General features: G+C 40.0%; 2 protein-coding genes across 2 annotated transcripts in view; one reads left to right on the top strand and one right to left on the bottom strand.

Annotated features, from left to right (window-relative positions):
- Positions 1 to 509: 509 nt before the first annotated feature.
- Positions 510 to 2,021, bottom strand: LOC124185425 (splicing factor YJU2). Its single transcript, XM_046576188.1, has 3 exons — positions 1,786 to 2,021; positions 973 to 1,689; positions 510 to 887 (listed from the first exon to the last, which is right to left on the bottom strand). Exons 1-3 carry the CDS (start codon positions 1,807 to 1,809, stop codon positions 654 to 656), a joined length of 975 nt encoding a protein of 324 aa, XP_046432144.1. The 5' UTR covers positions 1,810 to 2,021; the 3' UTR covers positions 510 to 653.
- A 132-nt stretch (positions 2,022 to 2,153) lies between these two features.
- LOC124185427 (G1/S-specific cyclin-D2) overlaps positions 2,154 to 19,512 on the top strand; it is a 120,926-nt gene continuing 103,567 nt past the window's right edge. The window contains exon 1 of the mRNA XM_046576193.1: positions 2,154 to 2,398. The gene's annotated coding sequence lies outside the window, so the exon portion shown is untranslated. The remainder of the gene's footprint in view (positions 2,399 to 19,512) is intronic.

Raw genomic sequence — 19,512 nt, 5'->3', positions numbered from 1 at the left:
ATGTAGTCATTTATAGTTGTAATTTTGTATGCGAGGAACGTTTTCACTCGCGTTATACTTTGTTTTCCGTATATTATACATATACCGTTTTCGTGTTTTTTCTTTTGCTTTTTATACGCATATACACGTAGCATTCAATGTGTGAATGTCAGTCCGGTATAGGCTGTAACTTTTTTTTTTTATTACATTCGCGTTTTCAATTTAACTTGTTAATATCAACCGTTTATAGAATACTAGGGCTGTAACAGGTGCGGTAATCAATAGCAAAATGCCAGTGGGTCTCGAAATTTTATCAATTTCCAAGAGGAATTTTTCTTTTGTAATACTTTTAATATTAAAATTCGCTATTTGTAGCTAACGCATACAATTGAAAGATCGTCACATAGTATAAATCATGATCAATGAAATCGTTTATATATGAAAAAAAAAAAAGAAACAAAAACAAACAGACGTGTGTATGAGATTATAATTATTTTTATGAATATACAATAGAAAATAAATATATTATATTATTTGTACAGCACGTTTATTTATATACTCAAGACGTGGTCAGGTGATTTTTTCATTCAATTTTTTTTGTACAATAGAATTATATTACATATACATACCTAGATCATTTTTATTATTACAGTCTGGCACTAATTGAATAAAGGTCAACCACTGTCATTGTCACTTCCACTAGAATATGCTCCTAGTAGGGATAGGCCAGCACACGATGGCTTGGCCTCTGGAATATCCGACTTTGCTGTGGTCTCCTCTTTTAGGGTTGAGCGAGGCACAATTCCCAAGTTTACGGTTTTCCGTTTAACCAGTCCTGTGAAGTTTGGTTTACTTGAAATACCTCCAACACTGCGATTCCAAGTTGACGCAGAAGTGGCAGGTTTCTCCTAATTGATAAAATACAAGTTTAAATCTTGACGTTTCATATCTTGGGACCTTGATTACTTTCATCATGAAAAGTGCCTGACTTACCGCTAATGTTGATTCTGAACTCTTGGCTGTTCTGCCATCTTCGGTCGATTCTACTCTGGGCTTTTTCTTTTCTGGCTCGTCATTCAACTCAACTATCTCTTCCTCAATGACAACCTTGCTGGTTGATTCTTTTTTACCGAATATAGACTTTACTAATTGCTCGTCCATCTCCTCCTGCTCCTTGACAGTTCTTTGTCTAGCTGAGATAGTGTCGTACTGCTCCAGCATTTGATCATAATCAATGGTTTGTTGCCTTCTATTAAGATCTTTCAGCTCTTCGAGAGACTCAAGAAGCTCTAACTCCTGCTTAGATTGTTGAGTTCTTTTCTCTAAGAGTTTCATGGGGTTGGTCGCCTCCTCCTCCTTCTCCTCATCTTCCTCACGTTGCGCTTGCTCCTCGGCCAGCTTCAACGCCATAAAATTCCGCGTCGCTCCTGCCTCGATTTCATAATCCGTATTCTTTGGGTCCGTCTTGAATGAAATTTCCTGAAGACACCTGGTACACTTTATGTAAAATCTGTATATCCTTATGCCGAGGTAATCGTCACCCTCGACATCCTCTTTTCGCGCGTTGAATTTCTTACCCTTATATATGTACTCGCCACACGTCTTACACCTCATGTTAAACGGTGCCATCAAACGCACTGTGTACTGACGATTGCGGGCCAATTTCATACGCGGGATTTTTGATGGATCGAAATCCGGGGGGTAGTATTTCTACAAATGTATAATTATTCTGTGGTTAGCTCAGATCAGATTTACAGCCAGGTTAGGATATAAGTTGTATGGTTATAGCCGACCTGCGGTACTTACGTTCAACACTTTACGCTCAGACATCTTGAAGGAGTTTTCTCTGGAGTTTTGTTAAAAGTTAATTCTATTTTCAAGCTCCTTTAATCACTACCATCGATTTCAGTACACCTATGTACGTCTTTTAACCTCCTCAACCAGTGACGCTGACTCGAAACAACAATTCACACTTAGTGCGTCGACTTCAGCGAAGTTTGTCGCCAGTGTTGTCGGCAGACTCAGAGTCGCATATAACGACAAAACGTGAAACGCATATTTGAAGCTGGCACGTCTAGTTTTGATTTTGTTGGATTGGCAGCATCGCACCGTCACGCGGTCGGTTGAAGATCGAAGGTTTCGAGTTCAGTTGTTTTCCGAAGATGGCGTCGCGTGTATCTTTCCGCGTTTTGCTTCCCCCTCCCGACTTCTGCCCGTTTCCGAAGCCGTTGGCCGGCACGGCGCCGGTGAGTGTTTCTCGGGGCTTTTACCCTTACAGCTTTTAACAACAGAGAAAGTATTCATTTAAAACGCATAAATAACGAACGGCGTCCATTCCTCTGCGGAGAGCACACGCCGTAGAGAATATGATGATGCACCTCTCATTCAGACCCAAAGCAGAGAGCTCCGATCGGAATTCGTGAGTATAAATATTCATGCTACCTAGTTCCTCATCGATGATGGAAACAAACGTTTCGTCCCTAGTTTTTAGAATTCAATTAAATCAAGGCCATCGCAAACTGTTCAACATGTTGCACCCTGAAGTTGGCTTCGCGATGCCATGCAAATGTTTGATGCTCATTTTTTCTCGTTCAAATTCGTTCGCGTCGGAAAATTTTCTCTCCGATCGAAGGTTCTCGCGATTTCTGCAGTAGAGTAGTAAATACATCGGTCTAACTAAGAGACACGGGGTGGATTCGCGATTTTTATTATCGCCAATGTCCCGGACATCCGATCAGTCGAGGCGTCGGTTCGCCCGAGTGCATCTTTGCTTGCGCGTGTCGTGGGTGTGTGTGCGTGTGTGCGCGATTTTCTCCACACGTCGCCGTCGCATATCTAGTCATAGTACTCCGGGGGGACAAGAGCGGTTCGTGGAAGTCGGTTAGATTCGCTGCCGGAGTTTATTCGCTCCGCGTGGCTGGCCGAGAGCTGAGCAAGCATCCAAGGTTGCAAGGGGCACACGGAATAATAACACGTGACTGCAACGAATCACCGAATCTATCACGAATCCGAGCTGAAGATGAGCGACGACTCGGCGATTAAATACTTGCAAGCAGAAATTGATTAATCCCCTTCTCGTCGAGGAGCAGAGGTCACGGTGCGCGACACTCCGATCGCTCGACTCGCCGAAGATCTCGCCTAATTGCAGGCCGGGTTGAAAAGAGATGGAAAGTGAGGCGAGCAAGATTGGGCGAAAAAATTTGGGTAAGGAATAAAGAACCGGCGAGGCTGCTCGCGGGACGCAGGCATTATATTGTAGTACTCGGAACGATGATCGTAAGCTCATTGTGCCGCTAGTAGAAATGAGACGGTATCGTAGCCGGCACTTCACTGTAACTTTCCGCTCTGTGCTTACCGATAGGAAGTGCTAAAAATAGCCTTGAACTTTGTTTCTTTTTTGTTTCGTCGCCGTTGAGTTTTTTCCCTTTTGCGTTAGCTCCTCTCGTTCTCACTTACTCGCTTCTCTTTTTCTTCAATGCAGGCTCTTGCACGTTTCGTTTCGTATAGGATTTTTCTTTTTTCCCTTGTTTGATTTTTTCTTTCCTCTCTATTTTCTTCTAATCGAGTCTTAGTTCGCTTTGCGCGGTTATCTACTTCTACATGTTAATTCGTAGATACTGTGACGGCTACGGTTGTAGGTGTCGTTCTTTCGAACGCGACGATGATCCAGCGAGGGGGCCACGCATTCACGGCCACGACGTGTGGCTGTAATGATCATTGTATGCATGCACATTTATTGCTTCGCGTGCGATTCGCACGACGTGCTTTATCGGCATACTTTAAATTCGACGCCTCGCCGACGATCGCGTTTTTGATGAATGAAACTCGCGTCTCAATCGGTCAGAGAAAGAGAGAGCGAGAGAGAGAGAGAGAGAGAGAGAGAGAAAGATAATTCCGAGGATCGATCTCTCACGCCTCTCTGCAATTACGCTCCCGGCGAGTATACATTTTTCTTTAATATTGTCAAATAACGATTTTTCAACCAACTCTCTAGCTACGTTATGCGTATAGATATTCACAAGTACACATAGATATGCACATAGTCGCAACCATCGTAATTGATGACGTAATTGGAATCTTCGTTCATAGATTAGCGTATGCGTATAACGTGTTTAATTTACGGTATACAAGCTGGACAAACTTTTGGGACGACACGTGCGAAACAAAAGAAGGAGAATACCAACACAAAATATCGCGTGTCATCGTGCTTTGGGTCAACGGCTCCTCGAAACAACCTACCTACCTACCTACCTACCTACCTACTACCCATCTATCCATTTACCTGGCTCTGGTCTACTAGCTTTATACGATACCGCAGACGCGACTTTGGCCAACAGTCGCAAAATAATCGCCATTAATATTCGCACTGCGTCGAGTTAGTAGGAGCAACTGGTTCCAAATGTAACTGGATTCCATGGAGTATCGTTACCACACAACTAACCAACGACTCTTTTGCACCGCGTATATATATACATATATGTTTGCACATACGCTTGCACGCATAAGTATTGTATTTGATACATTCACGAACGATAATTCGCGACCAGTCCAGATCTCGTTATTATGTATGATACATTTTTGACGTCAATGATTAATTCCAGAGTATACCTTGAATGTAAGAGAAGAAAAGGAACCATGGGAATCGAGATATGTAGATAGGGATACTTGTTTCGCTCAACATTGGTAAAGTTGAAATGATGAGTTGTCTGTTTTCGGAGCAGAGATATTTTAGTTTCAATTTAGTGCAAATTGTTACGTAATTCGTAACGTAGGGAACACAATATCGCGGCGTTGGTTTTACCTCCGCCTGCGCGTCTCCACCCTCCGTCTGTTGGCGATAAATCCGACCTTTCCTCGCTTTTTCTTTTCTCCTTCTTCTCTCTCTCTCTCTATCTCTCTCTCTCTCTCTCTCTCTCTCCCCTCTTCTATTTTTATAATCGTATTTTTTCTCTCCATTTTTTCGCTTCTTTGCTCATTTCTTTCTCTCTTTTCATTCCATCAGCACCACTGTATCTGCTGCAGGATTTCGCGCGGTATCGCGGAGAAGAGGTTTGTCGACTTGCGCAATAACGGCGGAGGATTTTTAGGCAGCGGAAAGGCGATATACATATTTTATGTTTTTCTTTTTTTTTTTTTTTTTCTTTTTATACTTTCGATTCCTTTACTTCTTATTCTAAACCTCATTCCTTGCTGGTCGTGTAATTTATCGGACATCGAAATAAGAAACCAGTTAAAATATCTGTCGCAATGAATGTGAATGAAAATTCGTCGTTTGTGGAAATCGCGGTGAAACGCGCGGAGTAATACATCGTATCAGATTGTTTGTAAATTACTGCACAATTTCCTCACTAACAATAAGAAAGAGAACGAAATAATCAGATACAGTGATTACGAAAAGTCGCGGTTATTTAAAATTCCTCTTCGTTATCACTTTTATTTTCATTTATGAAGTATATATTAACACGATTCAACTTTATGGTATTTGCTGTTGGAAAAACTTATTACGGCACACCATACATATATATATACATAATTTTTTTTTGCCTGATACACATAATCGTCATGATAATCATAATCATCGTTATCATCATCATTATCATTATCATCGTCCTCACCGGCAGACTTAACGATGAAGGGTGAAAAAAATTACTTTCATTATATTACATCGTTCGACGAGCAACTCGCAGACTTCCGGTCGTACAACCCGTTCAAAATACATTCCTCCTTGAGGATTTTCTGTTGGGGCGTTTCTTTCGTTTTATTTTTACTGTCCTTCTGTCTCTCATCTCTCTCTCTCTCTAATTAACCAGCGCGTGGTCCAGTCTATTTTTCAACTATAGAAACTGCCCATAAGTATATAATACAGTATATATCTACGAATTAATCCGGTGCAAAGTGACGTCGATGTAGATCAATTTATTTTTTCAATATTCTCAAGTTTTTCTATTCAACTCCGTGTTTAGGGGAAATCGAATATATGCCGATATCTGAATGATCTGCTCGAGTTTTACATACAATATTACACTACCAGTAAGTAAGCTTGTACTTGCAAAAAAAAAAAAAACGATGGAATAAAAAATAATAATAATAATCAAATTTCGTAAACCGTTTTCGCTGGACAAAACAGTGCAAATAAAATTTACTTAAAAAAAAGTAACAATTTTTCTCACTTACAACAAACACATTTCGTCCACTTCTTTTCATAATAAGAAAATCTTTGGATCGGTCTGTACATTTCTTGGAAGTCGTTCCATTCATGCAGTGTGGATGATGTCGGTGGGTAAGGCAGCGGTTCTCATATCGTGCGTAGAGACATCGAGCATACGTAATATCACATGCGTAGGTAGGTATAGTAGGTGTAAGGCAGGCTTGGTTGGTTGCGCGACGGCGTGTGATCGTTGTTGTCGCGGTTTATCAAGCCGGGCGCAAGGCTGGTTTATGCTCTTACCTTCACCTGTTTCGTTTTTATTTTTTTTAATTTTTTTTTTACTCCGATTTTAACAAAAAAAAAAAAAAAACATATTTCGCCTCCCCTTTCTTCCGTTCATCACGCACGTACGCGCAAAAAAATTACGTCACTCGGACCGTTGAGTACGTATGTATGATGTATGTATTGCTACACACGGCTCGTCTTCGTTTTGGTTTTTTTTTTCTGTTTTTTTTTTAATTTAATTTAATAAATAAAAAACTAGCCTAAGAATTTTATCACCGGGTAGAATATCATTTTGGTATATAAATATCTGCAATCCTCTATGCACGCGCTTGCAAGGATGATTGATTTTTATTCGATCGTCAACGTATTGTTTTTCCCTTGGAATGTTGAAGCGTGCTACGCTTCTGTTTTTTTATGCTGTTTGTTTGTTTGTTTGTTTTTTTTTTTTTTTTTATATCGTTCTTCCTCACCGACGTTGCATTACAATACAAAATTCGACTGATTTGAAAATAAGACGAGCTCTCGGCTCGACGAAGCGCCACGTTGGCGCCTCTAGGATGAACGACGTTGTCTTGTCGCAGCGACAACTGACATCCAAGTTCGAATCGATAGATCGATTGATTAATCGACCGGTGCACAGTGCGCAGCTTGCTTTTTATCGTTGCTGTTTTATTCAGGCTTTCCTGACTGAAAAAAAAAAATAGAATCGATGATCTGAAGGGATAATTTTGGACAAAATTTGTCAATGAACATCATCATTAAATCGTTTTTTTTTTTTCACCAGGGTTATTAATATCACTCGAGCATTGCGCGACTCTTTTGGTTTAACACATCAATTATATAATCGGTAAAACATCCGTCGACTTTATTCGTTCGAACAGACAGAAAAGAAGAAAAAAAAAAAAAAAAAAAAAAAATTCGAAGGTTAGAAAAAGAAAAATACGTGAAACGAAACAAGTTACATATGCACATTTATGTTATCTCCCGAAATATATTTAAGGAATACATTGTACAGGATTGCTGCTGCAGCAACCGTATTACAAAAAGAAACGATGACTTGACGATTACGGTTTTGTACACAGAGAGAGAGAGAGAAAGAACATGTCATACACAGGCATACATTGCAGAGCGTACAACATACGTGTACCTACATACATGTATGCGGATTATATAGTAATATAAGCGTACGTGCGGTGTATGTACAAATGCTTACCTACATACAAATCATTTAACTGTTGAAATAAAACTTTATAATCTTTGACCCTGTTTTATCTTGCGTATATCTAGACATTATGGGTATAGTAAAATAGTAGATATATATTTATTACAAGTGTGTATAACGTAAACGTATACGTAGCGAATGGCTGTATTTATACGTACGTGTGTAGGTATGTATGTACATATGTTAACACGATATGTAATCGACCAGTACTTCCTTCTGAGTGACGTGAAAACATTTTTCAGCTTAGAAGGCTCCCCGTGCTTAGTACGCCTCGATTTTACATCTTATATGCGTGATATGCGAGCGTTACGAGTACCTGGAAAAATTAATATTTAATCCTTGTTCGACGCACTTCTGTAGAATCACATACTTGACACACTGGGGTCGTCTGCACCCCAGCGATAAAAATCTTTATAAAAAATGAACCGATAAATGTTTTTCGTAGATCATTTTTTCCGAAGTTCTTAAAAGGTTACTTTTTGAAACTATATTTTCATTATTTTTATAGATTTAAATATTTTTAATCAACGAAGAAAATACGTGGGATCATTTGCGCCCCAGGGTGTTAAACAAGGGTTAAAGATAGAACGAAGAAAAATTGAATGAAAATAAAATGTGCTACCGTATTGTACCTGCGTACTTACATCCATTTCGCTTCTTCGTTAATTCTTGTACGTGATATACGGATAAAAATAGATGTATCGTGCACGTACAATTCAATAATCTGGAGTGAGGATAGGAGGAGGCGTTTGTCAGCTAGCCTCGCGCAATGCCGACCTAGACAACGCGACGCTGTATCAACTCGCCGAGTGCGCGATATGCGAAGCGATCAAGGGAGCGTCGTTTTGGAGCGCTCAATTAGCGACGAAGGAACACCGCGCGAGGCTAGGAAATATAGAAATAACAGCGTTATGTAGGCAAGTTATACGTATACTCGTCGCTTAGCTGCACCATCTTCGTCTAGCCACGCGCGCACTGCCGTCTGTACGTATATACGTATCACATGCACGCTTGGAAAATCTGGAAAAGCTGGAATTGTCTGGGGATTTTTAATTTGGTCATGGAATAAACTGAAAATATTAGTAAGAAGTTTACTTTTTTTCAACGATAAAACAAATTGGCTTAAACTGACCTTTTTTGTAGATAATATTTTTCTTTAATTCGAATTGAATTTCAATCGAATACTGAGTTGATAAGCTGAACGATTTGGGTTTTAGTAAGTTACTGGAACTGGGATAATACTCAGGAAAAATTAGACCTTGCGTCCTGGAAAATCTGAAAATGTCGTGGAATATTTCCCAAAAACTTGTGACCACCCTGCACGTGTATGTGCCATAATACCATATGTGTATTTTTGCATGCACATACGCTTATAACGCAACTGTAGATAGTTGTTAATTTTAAAGAAAGAAGTCTTGATTCTTTCGTAAAATACAACGAAATCGAAGCGTTATTACAACTATCGGAGTTTAATTACATTGTGCGTATATATAATCTGAAAATCGATTAAAAAAGTTAATCTCGGATAGTGAAATTGAATGAAAAATTCAAAATTCAGAACTCGTTATTCGACGACAATTTATCACTTCTACGGAATATTTTTCGGTGTCAATCCAAAACTATCCATGTTTGGAGTTCCGAATTGAGCATAAAAATTGTTCCACACTGACGCAAATTTTTGTCAATTTTAACACCGCCAATTTTTTTGTTTTACAATGCAGCGTAATATATATATATATGTATATAATTCCGGATCCATTTTCAAATTTCATTGTACCATTACAGAATTTGAAAAGAATTTAGCGAGAGGGTGTGTTTTTTTTTCTTTTCTTCTTTGAAAATTCGGTATACCTGTACCGAATCTAAAATTAAGCGTCCTCAACTTCCACACTGCACGTGCCTTGCGGGCGCACGACGTGTAATACTAGCTCGGCAAATCTTACTCGTAAATTCAAACTCTTCGCCTGGCACGGTACGTATTACGCCCCCGCTCCTCCGGTCGCCCTGATTACGCATCGCGCACACGTGCCGATTGGAAAATAACCGCGATCCCAGTTTTTCTCGCCAACGATCCCCAAGGTAGGTAAAGTCAATTATACCTACGTCCGCACGCGTTCATCGCCTACGTATAATCGTTCGGTCATCGTTTCCGTTAGACGAACTCCTCCAAAAATTCTATAAAGCGACGATAAAAGCCGGCTGCTGGACTCTGTACGCTTGTGTTAGGTTAGGTTAGGCTAGATTAGAGTTATCGGGGTTTTAGACCGTGATTAATGATTATTTACTACGACGAAACGTACTTGCAGCTTGAGGGAATGCCCTCGTCGATTTCGACGTCGACGTACGTACATATCTCCAAATATTTAAATAGCCCCGTTCTATACGCAATTCCGAACCAAAACACCGCGATTATTTTTCATTTGACGTAGAAATAAATAAATGGCACGAATTCTACGAATTTACTATCGCGGTTTGTTAGAATTCATGCCGTTTCTTTATTTCTGTGTCCAATGAAAATGCGTTAGAGTGGTTTTGTTCAGAATTGGGTATATAACGGGTCTGCTGAGACCTTTTTTTTCTACAATAAGACGACGAAGGAACATTGGACCGATTTAAGAAACAATCAATGTACGAGTACATTTCGCAACGTTAGATTCGTCCGTTTGTGCAAACTCGATTTCCTCAAAGTATTACAATACAGGTATAAATTGCACGATCGTATCATATCAATATTTTTGTTAAACCGCTTAGTTTCCTCGACGTTACCGATAACTCGAACCCTCCGCACATCTCTCGGCATTCGTTCGCACGCGAATTATGCACGGCTTATTCGCGGCAGCTGGGTAAAAAGATAAACGGCCAGCTTCGATCCCGATTGTCTTCAATTTGGAAATCGAACCGACCGACCACTCGTAGGCAGCCACGTACGTGCACCCCGATAATTTCGGAGCCCGGTCAGAGTCCCTTCCGTTCCGTTCCGTTCCGTTCCGTTCCGTTCTTTCTTCGTTCCGCAGTGCCGTGGAACCGACGGGCCAAACCGCCACACAAGAAGCCAGGAATGCGGTTCGAATGCGTCGTGACGGCGCAAGGATCTGCCCTCCGAGGAGGAGGACGAACGATCGCGGCCGGCAGCTAAGGAGGAACCCGAACCGACTCTTTGGCTTTTCGGATAGGCCGACCTGCTCGAGACCATCCTCGATGACGTCGATGCTCTACACCAATTTAGATCTCGGCTTAGATATTACCCGCCGCAGAACGCTTCGTTTCTTTCATTTATTTATTTACCTACTTACCTCCGTTAGATTATTGATACGTTTTCGATACAATCGATCACAATATCCACACAGATTTGTACTTTGTTGCGAGAAAGAATCGTGGCACAAATTTAAACTGCGAATTCATGTCTCTTAGTTGATAGCGAGTACAAAAGTTTTTACGTATGTATATTGCAGGCCGATGAAAAATTCAGGACTTTTTAATATTCCGTCGGAATTTTCATCCCGATAAGAGGCATGGTTACAACGACACAGATTTGTGCAATCCACCTCAAGGGTTTCTCTCGAGAAATTAACTTCATATTTTCAAGAATTACGTACATCGAACGTACATCGTTACAAGCAGCGGTCGAAGCGGAGCAGCAACGGTGGTTTATCAGGTATACCGCTAGGTATATACGCGCGATAAGATTCGAATCGGGATCGGCGCCGGCGCCGGTTTCCTTTGTTATTTTCTGGCCCATTGACTGCAGGGGCGGGAGGGAGGGAGGGAGGTGAAGGGATACAAGTCGTACGCGGCAACGTAGTACACGAGGCGTATATGCGGTATACGTGGACTGTAGGCGTAGATCCGGAATAACGATAAAGGTAGAAAAATATAAATAAAGTGAGCTGCAGCTGTATTAATTACTCGATAGTCCGCGTTCGCTGCATCGCCGCTACGCAACGGCCAGTTTAGGGAATATTATCGTGTATTGGGTTGATTTAAATTCAACACATCGCTCGCACGATCAGGATTATTTCGAACGACGCGACGGAGAGATGCCGATACGGAGATTAATTCGGTCCGTTCGATATTCCAACCTTTCGAATAGTAGGTGTGTGTGTATGTGTGTATGTGTGTGTATGTGTAACCATACGTCATTTAAATTTCCACGCGTTCATTCCGCTGTCGTATTTATTTACAATGTATGTGGTACATTAATTCGCTTCCGAAAGGAACTTTTTTTTACGCTTCCTTCCCCTCTCATTCCATTCCATTTCATTCATTCAGAAATCGGCTGGTTATACGTACGTACGTCTACGCCTCTGCAATCTCATTGTCAGTTCGACTACGTGGACGACGACGTTACTAAACTCTTTACTTCGTGCCTGATGTTACAGTACGTAACGATTCGTCGATCATCTCCTTTTTATTATAACCGCGTGATGACGGTGTTATAAATTTTGTATTCTAATCATCTTTGTTTTCTTGTTTTCTTTATTTCACTCTCATTCTTCTCCCCTCAAACTTTCCAGCAATATCTTCAATTATAAAACTCGTTGAATTACACTAAAACTCGCGGTAATGACTGCCTTTGATTTTCCCACGCTATTCCCACGGTACGATATCATAGTTTCAACGATTTTAACATATTTGACGAGATCGAAAGAATCTTTTTTATTACATGATATTCTTTAGTGTTTTATGAAAGATCATATATTTTCATGCATCATGCGAACCAACCTCCATTATGATATCTACCTATATGCTTGATTTATCGCATAATCGTCTCGTCGGTATCGAGGCAGGACCAAAAAACTCTCTCTCTCCCTCTCTCTCTCTCTCTTTTCCCCCCATCATCGCATTGTCCAGCCTCTTGTCGCGGCGAGAAGAAGCTGCAGGTTGTAGTAAAAGGAAAGGTCGATGAGAGGATGAAGAGCCGGCCGCTGCTATCGCGTTACCCTCGGCGTCCTCCGTTTGTACCGAACGTAACCTAACCTAGCCTAACCCAACCGAACCCAACCTTCCGAGTAATTAATACTTTTCAATTACTTATCGCGCGTCAGAAGTGTCGTATGCCCTTCCTCTTTCCTTCCTTGTTTTTCCATTTTTTTTTGTTGTTTTCTCCCTTTCTTGGGATAGGCAGGCAGGCAGGCAGGCGTGTATGGACGTGGACGGCGGCGTGGAAGAAGAAGTAGTCCGACGTACCTACCGCGCCATCGCTCGTTCCTCTATTATGCAAAACAAACAATGGGTTGAAGCGTTTGTTGAAAAGTCCGAAGAGGTTAGGGGAGGGAGTTTAAGGAATTACGAAGGAGACTTCGGACCGCGTGGACGAGAATACGGCGCGGCGCTCCGGCTTTTCTCTACTCCCGAAAACGATTCCTGGAACTTCGTGGAAGACCAAAAACCGAAACACGAGAAGAGAGGCGAAGAGGAGAGAAGAGAGGGAGGCGTCGACGTCGGTCCGTGTGACATCGGAGATCGCCGCCTCCGCTGGGCCCCGGGTCCCATCTCGGTGGGTCCGACGCGGCGCTCGGTTTCCTCCCCCCTCTTCATGCCCAGTTGGTTGCGGCTCTCCGGGCGTCGCCGCATCTTCCTCTCACCCTCCCCCCCCCCCCCCCCCCCCCCCCCCCCACCGTCTGTCTATCTCTCTCTCTCTCTCTCTCTATACATATATATATACCTACCCTAGGAATTCTATTTCGACCCTTATCCGATTTCAACCTATAGCTGTACATACGTTATGCTGTTTTCGGATGATGATTATACGTATGCGATGCTGGGGAGATTTCAAGGTTGATGAATTGTGGGGGTCTTAGGAAATTAGCGGCCAAAGACAATTATATTTCTCAATTTGGTTCATCACGTACACCGTACACGTAATATAGAAAGTTCCAATGATTTTTGCAAAATTTTTTATCTGCACTACGTGTAACAACAATTTCAATCGAAAAATTTTGTCGAAATTTGTATATTTACGAAGCTGAATGTTATTCTGTATGTTATTTTATTTATTTTTCTTTCTTTTTCACGCAGCTACTATCGTTTTAAATTTTTAGCTACGAAATACTCAATACTTTCATTTTGTAATTAATATAACGTTCACAAAATTGTATATGACATATTTTGATCGAAAAACAAATAATGGAAGGGAATAGAAAATAGGCGGTTCGAAAAATTTGAGATCGGGTGGGTCTAAACGCTTACAATATGTGGGGTCCAACTTTTGTACGAAGCCCACTTGTCGTGTAAATTTGATACTTTTGCTGGTAGTGTTACAATGTAAACCGAGGGAGACGTGATACGCACGTAATCGACTCCCGGGCATACCGCGTCTGGAATTTTAACCGAACCATTTTGTTTTTTTCTTCGCTCTTTCCTCTTTCCACTTATTTGTATGCCGTATATTCTAAAACTTATACGTCCGTCGATCCGTAAGCGAACGGGGCTGGTGATTTGCCGCAGATATCTCGGAGCAGTGTTTTTCAACGTTCTTCAATCCCTGAACATACCTTCCGAGATGCTCCAAGCTTCTAAGGTATTAAAATCAACGATATCGGGCTAGATTTTTGCGTAATAGTAGGGATTTCGATATTTTATTCATTAAATCGCCATTATTCGCCAGGGAAAGGTGTTAATAAATAGTCTAACGAAAGATACCGTGTACAGGTTTGAAAATATTTACAACATGCGTCTGACAATGGAATCAAAGAGTTTCGTTGTCAGCGTAGCTCGCAGTTGGAGAGAATAATCATTGCTAAATACATGCTTGCAAACGAGGATTAAACGTTACGAATTGCAAGCACGTAAACCTATTAATCGCAAGCTAGAAAGAAGACTGTACACGAAGTACATTTTGATCAAAAGCGAATAAATTTTCCACTACAATTGGAACCCCACCAATATCTACCGACGATCAGCCAAAGATTTAACTTTCACTTTTCAAGTTTAAGAGTTTAAAAAATTCACGTAATTTTTTAGATCGTAATTGCATATTTTAATTGGTTATATATATTACAAGTATTACGATGTCTGTGTTTCAAATATTTTACTTATCTTTCCGGCGGATATGTCCGTTACACATTTATCAATCAGATTATTTCATTTAAAAATACCCTAAATTGATATTAGCGACTTGCTTCGATAACCTGACTTACCGGTGCATATGCATTTTTAATACATGTCATCCGGATGATATCAGCTCAGTGCTCAGGGCACTAAATTACGACGAATACGCTCCTGCCGTAGAAAGAGATGGCGACTAGTCTTACTGTTTCCCTCCTTCTCTCTCTCCGGCTCGGACATTTTTTCCGCCACCAGGCTGCCTCTAACAATAAGAAGTAAGGCAGGTATAATATTTTACACGTAAGAAAAAAAAACCTTGCATTTGAAAATTTTATTTGCACGCCGAATCGATCGCCATGTTCTTACAATTTGACACTGGGTGTTTGTTCTTTTTGTCTTTATCCTCATGGCTGCGGTCCCGACGCCTTTACTTTTCGGTGGCAATACGCTCGTTATGTACATATTAAGCGGTTGTCGCAGTTGTAAACTTTTAAACAAGTATGTGTGTACGAGATAACGCGCGATACATGTTACAAAATTCAATCCAGCGGATGTCATAAACTTTCGAGTGCAAGTTTTGATTATGAATACTTTTAATTTTAATCTTCTCGTCTCGTGTTAGACGATTTAAAATTCTTATCTATACGTACACAGATATACTTGGTATGATGGACGATATTTTGCGGCTCTTGACATTTTGCTTTTCAGCCTTGGAATTATAACACCGTGTTGGAAGAGTGACATAAAACGGACGAATAACTATCGTGCGAATCGTTAATTTATACTCATTACAATATCGCGTGTATCTAGTGCAAAAGACGCTCGTGTTGCACAAATCCTTTTTTTCTTTTTTATGAAAAAAAGAAAAAACAATTCACACTTGAAACAAAAATCACTGCGTTTCTTCGCTTTTATGCAATTTATACACATAGGTACGTGTTAGAATTAGCGTTACTATTGCAGCGAAGCCACTAAAGCAAACGAATATCGCGGGAATTATCGTTTTGCCATGCAGTGTCGGTACGCGGCTTTAAAACTCTTTGCCGATTGTCTGCGTCATTAGGTATATATTTTAACGGTATAATCGTGACGTCTGCTACACCACCGTACCGCGATAATTAATATACAGTAGTTGTAAAAAGCTGTGCACCGCTCTCTCGATATAATATAAGCTATACGCGATACCTGAGTAGATAATGTTGTTTTAACAAATGCAGCCTGTGTCTAACAATAAGCAACAATGGTAAAATATCAACTATCGCTTTGCTCACGATACTCGCGGCTACCATTCATAATTACGAATGATTATTATCATCGTCGTTATTATTATTATCATTGTTGTTGTTGTTGTTGTTGTTGAACCTAGTTGCAAACCGTCACTGTGTAATTATTATATCATTAATGCAGATATTTGATCTGTACAAAGAAGTTTTGCCTACACAAAATCGCGATCGTAAAATGTGGATTATTATATTATTGTATGTTTGTTCGTTTCAAATCTTTTTATTTTCTCTTGTACGGTTTTTGACTTTCTTTGTCAATTTATATACATATTCGATGGAGCCGTTGGAGTCAGAATCTTTGGATTAACTGCATGATCGGCTGCTTGCACGCCGAACGCCCGTAGCTTTATTGAAACGTCGACCTGATTGAAATACAGCCTCTCTCTCTCTCTGTCTCTCTTTTTCTCTTTCTCCCGGTTAATTCTCTCATACATTCTTCAACGGACTCGTTCCGATCTCGTTTCTGCAGAACTTTGTATTTAAACCTGATGCTGCGTTTGAGCGCGTGAAATTTTCTCCTTTCCTTGTCATGTTAGTAAAATATGAATCATTTAGGCAAAAAACGCGTAGCGAGGATCGAAAATCATGGCGCGTACATTTCGAGTAATGAAATTTTTATATTTGTGAATTTTTATACGAAAAAATTTCAGGCTGATCTTGCATGGAGTATTTTTTATTTATTTTTTATTCTACCTTAGCATTCGCGGTCCGCTCGTGATTATTCATTGATATGAAATAATCGCCTTAGGAAATATACACGTATCTGTATACATACGTACATACATACATATTGTTATGCATTAGCGTGTGTACGATATTTGCATAACAGTGTTGATGTTTTTCATAATATGTGGAGAGCCGTTTGATATTCTTCCTAATTTCTTTTTTCTTCATCTTATTCTTGTTTCAATGAATTTTCATTCGAATTCTTCTCTTTCGCATCGTCTCACGAGAGATTCCGGTGCCACATTGGGCGAGGGGAAAAAAAAAAAAAAAAAAAAAGATGAAAAAAGGAAAGAGAGAAAAAAATCCCGCATTGTTAGACTGAATTAATTTATTATGTATTATTACGTTATTGATGCGTATATGTATCTACTTACGTGAATATTTTCACGCACGCATGCTTCGTAATGCAAATAAGATATATTCAGCATCGATTTTAAACACTTCGGCTACACATTCGGTCCAGATCTTCCAGGAAGCTGGATCGACTTCGGCACGCGACTTTTTTTTCCTCTCTCTTCGTACGTAATATTACAACAATACGTCTTTTGCTTACCGATATTATCGTTGTATATATATATACGTACATGTATAGTACAGGTATGAACATGTATCACTTGCTTCTTTTAAGCTGCAGCGCAGCAGCGGCATTTATTTTCCTTGTTCCCGCTGTTCCCATGAGATTCGCAACGATTGCTATTAGTATTATTTTTACTTTTGTTACTTCCTTTTCTTCTCGTTCATCTTTTTCTTCCTTCACGTGAAAAATTTGAAATATGTTACATACAACGACGTATAACGCATTCACTCTCCCAGCTGTTGCGTATTCTGTTACATATACGGTGAATATTATTACGTGCAGCAATACTACCAATTACCATGTAACTTGCAAATTTTTGAATTTTGATGGCAAAATTTTCAATCTCCGTAACAAAATTCACCGTTACACTTCATTCTTGTTAAATGTCAAATGTGAGGAATTAATCATTTTATCTCTGTGTGTATACATATATATGCGCGGTTTAATGCAATAATTATTAATACTGTAGGGGGATAAAATCCTCAGTCGGCTGTTACTGAACTGAATATTATATTTTAAATCGCGTTTTTACGAGCCCTATCCGGTTAAACTCCTCGCACGTAGGTAAAGCTGGTCGTCGTTTTTCAGGCGTCGCATAACATGAATTCAGTGGTACTCGTACATACCTCTGTATACAAGGTGGGCCAAAATAAACGGGACCGATTTGAAACGTGAATAAAATCCAGAATTTGTTGGTTTTTTTTTTAAATAAATTTTAACCAAAATCACCGAGTCCTTCAATCACGATTTAAGATCGAAATTATGTTGAACATTCTGTAACATTAATCTTTTTCAGTCTCCCAGCCTTTTCTGCAAAAGCATATATATATGTATATTTCAACAAGGATTTTTCAGATTTTCAAACGCTAAATGAAAGATTGGTTCTTCCAATTTCGCGCAAAAAGACAAACCAGTTTTCGAAAATCGGTCAACACGTATGGATTTTATCCACGTTTCAAATCGGTCCTGTTACTTCAGGCACACCCTGTATACGGTGTTTTCCCATATCGTCCAAATGTTTATAAGTGCAAGTTTTAATTCGCTCATACGTTACGTAAAGTCGAATGAAATTGGACTCCTTCCTTGATTTCCCTGTTCTCTATAAATTTTCTCGCTTCACAATCCAGGTCTATATACCTTCCATACACCAATGTTATACTTACATATAATGCTTGCTGAAAATACCGAAACTTTTTATTGCACAGCCTTGAAACTGACCAACGGACGGATGAATGGAAATGAAACTTTGGGATCTACCTTTTGTGTGTGTGTGTGTGTGTGTGTGTTTTTTTCTATCCAGGGATATAACGAACACTATACACATGTATAATATTATACATAGGAATGCGTTGCACGTATGGGTATCCGTAAATGTATACCCACATGTGCAGCCCGAGGAATTCGGCATACCGAACGTTCCGGGATTTAAAAAAAACCTGTTTTATCCCCCCTCCCTCGTCGGGCATGAAATGTCCATTAGAGCGTCGTTTGGCAGGTGCATGTGCCAGGCATTTAAAGTGTTCGGGGGCGGGGAGAGGGAAGCGGGATTATCAATTTGAATACCTACCTGCTAGCTCGCGGATGATTGCTTGCTTAATTATCCGTGTATTCTGTATTCCAATCTCGCGTTGCCGCGTCTCTGCACGCGTATTTCCGTATTTACGCATTTGTGTGCGTGCGATGTACGCTCAACTCCATCTCTACGTAAATACGTACGTGCCCTTTGACGCGAGACTGAAACTGGCGAATCCGAGTAACGAAAAATATGGGCACGTGTCCCGCGCGACAAGATTCGGACGATCAACCGTTAACTCTGTGAAACGAGCTGCGTGAATCAGTGATGAATGAAATTTCAAATGAGATGAATTTTAAATTGACATCAGAAGTAATAAAAAAATATTCAGATAAAACGCTAACGCCGAGGAGGCGTGTCAACGCTGTAGAATAAATGTGTACGATAAATGTATGTTTATACGTTTATAATTTCGCACTGAATCTTACGTACGGACATGTAATACGCAAAACGATCGTATTCCGCATTATTATTTTTCTTTCGTAAAATATCTCGATAGAAATTGAATTGCTGTATAAAAAATTTCGCCCTTAACGTAGAATTTTTTTTTTTTTCATATCAACTTCGTACAAATGACATGTTTATGAACATATTTCATTTGGTGTAAAAAAAAGAAAGAAACGTTCCCAACGGAGTGAAGTTCGTAACGTTTATTAATCCAACGATCCATTT

This window comes from Neodiprion fabricii, chromosome 6 (genome assembly GCF_021155785.1).
Source record: "Neodiprion fabricii isolate iyNeoFabr1 chromosome 6, iyNeoFabr1.1, whole genome shotgun sequence".
Lineage (NCBI taxonomy): Eukaryota > Metazoa > Arthropoda > Insecta > Hymenoptera > Diprionidae > Neodiprion > Neodiprion fabricii.
This window is presented reverse-complemented; position numbering and strand designations above follow the sequence as displayed.

Bases quoted from the DNA above. Each gene is read 5' to 3' on its own strand.
- LOC124185425 (XM_046576188.1), bottom strand. From the start codon at position 1,809: ATGTCTGAGCGTAAAGTGTTGAAC. The intron at 1,690-1,785 runs GTAAGTACCGCA...ATACATTTGTAG, and splicing joins CTGAGCGTAAAGTGTTGAAC to AAATACTACCCCCCGGATTT. The intron at 888-972 runs GTAAGTCAGGCA...TTTATCAATTAG, and splicing joins GTTCAGAATCAACATTAGCG to GAGAAACCTGCCACTTCTGC.